Genomic DNA, 6,519 nt, shown 5'->3' on the forward strand with positions numbered 1-6,519 from the left:
GTTTTGGATATAATTGAGACATATGCTAAAGTTGATGATTATTTTTGTACTATATCGGTATAATTGAGACAAAACTAAAAGTTTGGGGTAGAATTGAGATAAATATAAAAGTTTGGAGTAGAATTAAGACAAATATAAAAGTTAGAGTTTTTTCACGAGGAAAAAAAAAAAGGGTCGAATATCACAAATACTAAAGGTAAAGATTTTTTTTTTATATATATATTGGGCCCTTCTTTTTCAATGAATTCGTCTTTTATCATCCCCCATCATCATACCACCTGCTCTGCCTCGTCGTCCTCCACCTCCATTGAAGCCCACCTCGAAGCGCAGAGAGAGCGAGACACGTTCCATCCCTCCGCTGACTTCGACGACCGCAACTGATTGGAGCTCCAGCCATGTCCGTCCACATCCTCATGTACCCTTACCCCACCTCCGGTCACATCATCCCCCTCCTCGACCTCGCCCACAAGCTCCTCCACCTCCGCCCCTCCGATCTCGCCGTCTCCGTCACCGTCACCGTCCTCGTCACCCCCGACAACCTCCACTTGCTCGACCCCTTCCTCTCCTCTCCTTCTTCTTCCCCCTCCTCGCTCCAGCCTCTCGTCTTGCCTTCCCCTGAGCCGCCCGCGACGCCCCTTCCGCCGCAGAGGCGCCTAGCCGCCAACGTCCGCTCCCTCCGCGACCTCCACCTCCCCCTCCTCTCCCGGTGGTTCGAGTCCCACCCCTCCCCGCCCTGCGCCGTCGTCTCCGACTTCTTCCTCGGCTGGACCCACCGCTTCGCCCGCGAGCGCGGCGTCCCGCGCGCGTCGTTTCTCGCCGTCCGGCGCGTTCGCGCTCTCCGTCTCCTTCGCCCTGTGGCGGACCCCCCAGGCCCGACGAGGAGTCGATGGTCTCGTTCCCGAAATTGCCGAACTGCCCCCGCTTTCCCTGGTCGCACATACCCCAGATATACAGGAATTACGAGGCGGGAGATCCGGAAATGGAGCTCCAACGGGAGGGCGCCATCGGCAATATCCAGAGTTGGGGGATCGTGATCAACTCGTTCGACGGGTTGGATCGGGCTTACCTGGATCACATCAGGAAAGAGGTCGGGCACGACCGGGTTTGGGCCGTGGGCCCGCTGCTGCCAGCGGAGGCCGACGACACGGCCGGGCCCGTCAATAGGGGCGGGCCCACCTCGGTATCAGCCGGCGAGGTGCTGACGTGGCTGGACGCCTTCCCGGACGAGTCCGTCGTCTACGTGTGCTTCGGGAGCCGTGCCGTGCTGACGCAGCGGCAAATGGACGAGCTGGCAGCCGGGCTGGAGCGAAGTGGGGTCAGATTCATCCTATGCGTGAGGGAGCCAGGCAGGGGAGGAGGACACGTGGCGGGCGATTGCGGGACGGTCAGCAAGGACTTCGAGGATCGAGCGGTCGGGAGGGGCCTCGTGATCAGGGGTTGGGCCCCGCAGGTGGCGATCCTGCGCCATCGAGCCGTGGGCGCGTTCTTGACTCACTGCGGATGGAACTCGACGCTGGAAGGGCTGAGCGCCGGGACGGTGATGCTGACGTGGCCGATGGGCGCGGAGCAATTCGTGAACGCCAAGCTGCTGGTGGACGAATTGGGCGTGGGAATCAGAGTCGGCGAGGGGTCGGAGAAGGTACCGGAGGCGGCGGAGTTGGCCCGGGTTCTGGCCGAGTCGTTGAGGGGTGATCTGCCCCAGAGGGTCCGAGCCAAGGAGATGAGCAGCGCGGCTTGGGGCGCGATCAAAGGAGGGAGCTCCGATGAAGATTTGGGCGACTTCGTGAGGCGCGTGGACGAGCAACGGAGGAGCAAAATCCGTACTTAGCATCTTCACGTTCTATGCACCGAAGCCACGAGCAACGTTGAGAGAACGTAAAGACGAGGGGCCGTTCTCCAAACGGGACGGGGCGAAGCCTTTGGATTGTTTAAGTAGATTGGGGTGACAGATCGGCCATAAGAGTATTCCGGGGATATAAACTAGGGTTATATGTACGGATTATGAGGAGCTAACCCGAATTCAACGAAATGTAATGTTCAATATGTATTGTCCAGTACTAATCGAGTTCTCACGAATTTGCGTTTACATTAGATTGAAACAAATGTATTGAAAGTCCTAAAATCTACAAATAATACAAGCAAATCCTAAAATTGATCAAATTGATGAAATCGAATTCTTCTATTAGATGGTGATGTGATTTTTTTTTTTTAAGTTTCTCTATGACTTGATCCGACATTATGCATAAGGCTAAAATAATATATATTTTTTTCCAAATCTTATTTTTTTTAATCCAAAATTTATGTAATATAAACTTAAGAAATTAGCTTAATATTTTTATATAAAAAAAGATGAAAACCCAGGTGAGCCCTCATCACCACCCCATCCACCAGCAGCCCTTGGCCATATCTGGGGGAGAGCCAACAACCCTTGCCGGTCGCGGGCGAGGGTGCCGAGCCATCCCCACCATTGTTGGGTAGCGGCGGCCGCCATGGGTTTTTCACCTTTTTTTTAAATATTTTTAAAAATTGCATTGAAAATTCAAATTTTGATCAAAACGACATCATTTTCATCATATTATTGCCATGTACGATATAAAACAATAAAATTTAAAAAGAAAAAAAAAACACGTGTGAGCATTTTTCATTGAACGATGTCAATAGAAGGATTTCACTGCATCAATTGAACAAATTCTAGTGTTTCGTTGCAATTTTTATAATTTTTAAACTCGAATTATATTTTTGTGATAAGTTTTAGAATTTTTATGCTTATCCTTATTAGATTTTCGCGAATTCGTGATCTTGTAAAATTAGGGAGGAAGGCCCAAGAAAAACCAAAGGGGAAAAGATTCTGTTGGTTCAGTTTGAAACCGCAGGACAAGTTTTGGGCTTCTTGTTCCACTCTCAGTTTCTCGGATCCTCCTTCCCGGGGTGACTCCGCCTTCCCTCGCAACTCGCTAACCATGGCGAGTCCCGCCACACCCACCTCGCCGCCGAGCAAGCGTTTGAAGAAAGCCCTCGACGACGACGACGACGAGCGGCGCCCGATGGGGGAGGGAAACGGCGGCGGCGACGGCGACGTGCGCTGCGGAATCTGCCTGACGGAGGGGGGAAGAGCCGTCCGAGGCCGAATCGACAGCTGCGACCACTACTTCTGCTTCGTGTGCGTCATGGAGTGGGCCAAGGTGGAGTCCAAGTGCCCCATGTGCAAGCGCAGGTTCTCCACCATCCTCAGGCCTCCGAAAGACGGCGTCTTTGCCGGCGAAAGGATCGTGTGCGTCCCGCCTCGTGACCAGGTCCGTTCTGATGTTTCGAATTCGGGTTTGATTGAGTTTCGGGTTTTGATAACTGGGTCCTTTTTCTTTCCTGCGCTTAATCGGCAAAACTCGTAGATTTTGATCGGGCTTCTTATGGCGAGTCATTGGTTTTCCCTGCTTCCTCTGATCGAAATTGGTTTATAATTGAATTAGGTTTCGAGCTACAGTCTCGGATGAAGGGTTTGAGTTGAATGTGTTTGATTTAATTTGGTGATTTTTGCCTCCGCTCTGCTTGAGCATATGATCGTGGACTTGATTTCCACCGAGTAATCTAGTGAAGGAAGCAATTTGCTATCTGTGTTCTTTTGCAGGTATATGATCCCCATGGAATTGGATCTTTTAATCCTTATATGGAAACTCGGTGTGGTGTCTGTCGAGGCACACAAGATGAATGGTGTCTGCTGCTTTGCGATCTCTGCGATTCGGCTGTTCATACTTATTGTGTGGGCTTGGGTGTCACTGTACCCCAAGGGGATTGGTTTTGCCATGACTGCGCTGTTATGAGGGATGAACATGCGAGAACTGATGAAGGAGAGAGCTGCATTGGACATGTTTCGATGCCATCAATTGAGCCGCGAGTTTCGATATTCGATATCGTAAGAGACGGCATTGCCTCTAACATCGGGCGCCCCACTACAACAATGTCGTCACCTTTAGACTCGAGTGCTGCCGTACCTGAAAGTGGAGATGGAATTGATGGGGAAATGTCCCAAGAAGGCGAAAGAAGGGATCCCGGTGTTGCAGAAAGAGCAGCGGAATATTCAGGTGCAAGAACTCTACAACGATGTCGTGATGTGCATATTCGTATAAAGGCACTTCGTGAGAACTGGGATGCACTGCGACATGGTTCATTGAGCTTTCATTCAGGTAATGTGGAGTCTGTGCACGGTCAGAGTAAAGAGCAAGACCATAATAATTCTGGGCACGACAGATTAGCTCAGCCATCCTCGAGTCATCAACCATCGGAAGATGAAGATTCTGTGTTAGGTTTTGCTCCCAACAACAAAGATAAGTATGGTATCACCAAAGCATGGAAAATGATGGATAGAGCCAAGTCCAGACGACAAGCTCGTGATTTAACAGGTAGTGTTCGCCATGTAGCAAACAAATTGGTCGGGAAAGGAAATGCTCCAAAAGTAGCCAGTCTTAATATTGGTCACTTAGAATTGAGGAATCAAGTAAATAAAAGTAGCCATACTGAATGTGCAGCAGCTTTGCAGCATAAGGTCAGTCATGCTGGTGATAAATTGTCTAAGCCTAGATCTGCAGTAATTGATGGGCAGAAACGGAAACGATGCCCGGGATTGCCTCCTTCCACAATGGACCAAGCTAGTTTGCAAAGGCATGAGTATCATACAAATGGATCAGTCAGAACATCATGCAGCATTACTTACCAAGAAGACAGTTGTCCTTCTTTGACATCTTCTGCTGGTTCGGTATCGGGATCCTTTAGGCCTAGATCTCCAGTAATTAATAGGCAGAGACAGAAAAGATGTCCAGGCTTGCCTCCTTCCACAATGGACCAAGCTGGCTTGCAAAGGCATGGGTATGACCCAAATAAATCTGTCGGAACGTTACACAGCATCACTTACCAAGAAGACATTTGTCCTTCTGTGACATCTGCAGCTGGTTCTGTGTCTGGATCCTCCAATTCTTCTCCTGCCACACTTGCGGCCAGCATTGCTTCATCACAGAATTCCCAGGGGAAAGGAGTGCTGGAAGAGGCTCATGTAGCTGGCCACTCTAGAAGAGGTGATGGCGCAAAAAGTGAAATCCAATCTCTTGTCAAGTTCAATTTGAAACTGCTTAGCTGCAATAAACGGCTCGGTATGTTCGTTAAGCAACCTTCTACTTACTTATGGATTTCAGTTGGTGATAAATCTGATATAACGAACATCTCTAGGGCGTAATCTTGATTGAGTTTCTTTGGGGATCATAAAGATATTGTTCTACCTGGCGACAGATTTATATTTTTCTTCCAGAAGATTCTCTTGGATGTTATTACGGGCTTTTGTGTGACCAATCGCATCTTCTGTTTCAGTTGGTATATCTTGCTTTGCCTGAACATGTTTGGAAATGTCACCGAGAAAACAGCATGTCTAACACAGTAGGAGGAGAACCTTTTTCAGTTAACGTGACCGTTGTAGTTATCATTCTGTTTTTGTTTAAGTACAGTGAGAAAAATAAGTGAAATGTTGACACGTCTAGTTGTGAAGAATCAGATGTTGAGTTTCACACAGAAGCGCAGACAGCACATCATGTTATTAGTTCCTCCTTGAAGCCAATCGGTTGGATGTAATTTGTTAACACCTGTTATTAGGTGCAAGGATTACTTCTGATTCAGACACGAAGGAATCAACCATAACTGCGAGTCTTGCTTCCTCGGACTTAGGGTTGAGTAGCTAATCTTAATATCATCTCTTGCTTGGTAACTAGAGTCCTGACTGCCACTTTTCGTCGAACATCATCTCACTCAATTCCTGGGATCTCACCATCTTAACTTACTCCAACGATCTCATTTTTGTTTTTTATTTTTGAACACTCGTTATTGTACTCTTCATTCTTGTCATTTAATAGCGAGTTTCTCATCCTTTGTCGCTCCTGCAGGAGTTGATGCATTCAAAGAAATCGCCAGAGCGGCGACCCATACCATACTGGCCGCATGTGGCTTAGAGCGGCCTAAGTCTGTCATTCCCAGGTCGGTGTGTCGTCACACCGACGACATTCGGAGGCTCCACAAGTCCACTCTCATGCCTAATTCCTGCAGAGAGTGTTTCTATGTCTACGTAAAGACCGTCGTCGACACCCTTCTGCTTGAGAAGCTAAGTGAAGCTAATTAAAGGTCTTTTTTTTTTCCCCAATTGCCTCTGTTGCTTCTACATTTATCAGAGTCACCATGGATTTTCAAGGGAGAATTGGTGGGCTCTTCACTTTCTCCAGAATAGGGTAGATGCATAGAACTTGGAATCTATAGTGAATGTCTGCTCTCTCTCTCTCTCTCTCTCTCTCTCTCTATCTCTGTGGAATGACAGATTTTGAAAGAAGCTCCAATGTTAAAAGAGAGTAATGATCGAAAGTAATGACCAAGTTCACTGCAGAGCAAAATGGGATGTGACAGCGGCAACCGACAGTGGCATAAAACGTGGGGAATGCATCTAAATCATATCACCAAATCCATGGGTCGATTTGCTGTTCTTGGCGACGA

General features: G+C 48.4%; 1 protein-coding gene and 1 pseudogene across 2 annotated transcripts; both read left to right on the plus strand.

Moving 5' to 3' along the window:
- Nucleotides 1–329: 329 nt before the first annotated feature.
- Nucleotides 330–1,944, plus strand: LOC115745892 (annotated as a pseudogene).
- Nucleotides 1,945–2,833: 889 nt separating this feature from the next.
- LOC115745159 lies at nt 2,834–6,172 on the plus strand. 2 transcript variants are annotated; one of them, XM_048280325.1, is made up of 4 exons: nt 2,834–3,293; nt 3,626–4,397; nt 4,758–5,141; nt 5,922–6,172. In XM_048280325.1, exons 1-4 carry the CDS (start codon nt 2,961–2,963, stop codon nt 6,152–6,154), a joined length of 1,722 nt encoding a protein of 573 aa, XP_048136282.1. In that variant the 5' UTR covers nt 2,834–2,960; the 3' UTR covers nt 6,155–6,172. The 2 variants fall into 2 exon arrangements, with proteins under 2 accessions (XP_048136282.1, XP_030536427.1); XM_030680567.2 differs by having other exon boundaries at nt 3,626–5,141.
- Nucleotides 6,173–6,519: the final 347 nt, after the last annotated feature.

Source organism: Rhodamnia argentea, chromosome 6, assembly GCF_020921035.1.
Source record: "Rhodamnia argentea isolate NSW1041297 chromosome 6, ASM2092103v1, whole genome shotgun sequence".
Classification (NCBI taxonomy): domain Eukaryota; kingdom Viridiplantae; phylum Streptophyta; class Magnoliopsida; order Myrtales; family Myrtaceae; genus Rhodamnia; species Rhodamnia argentea.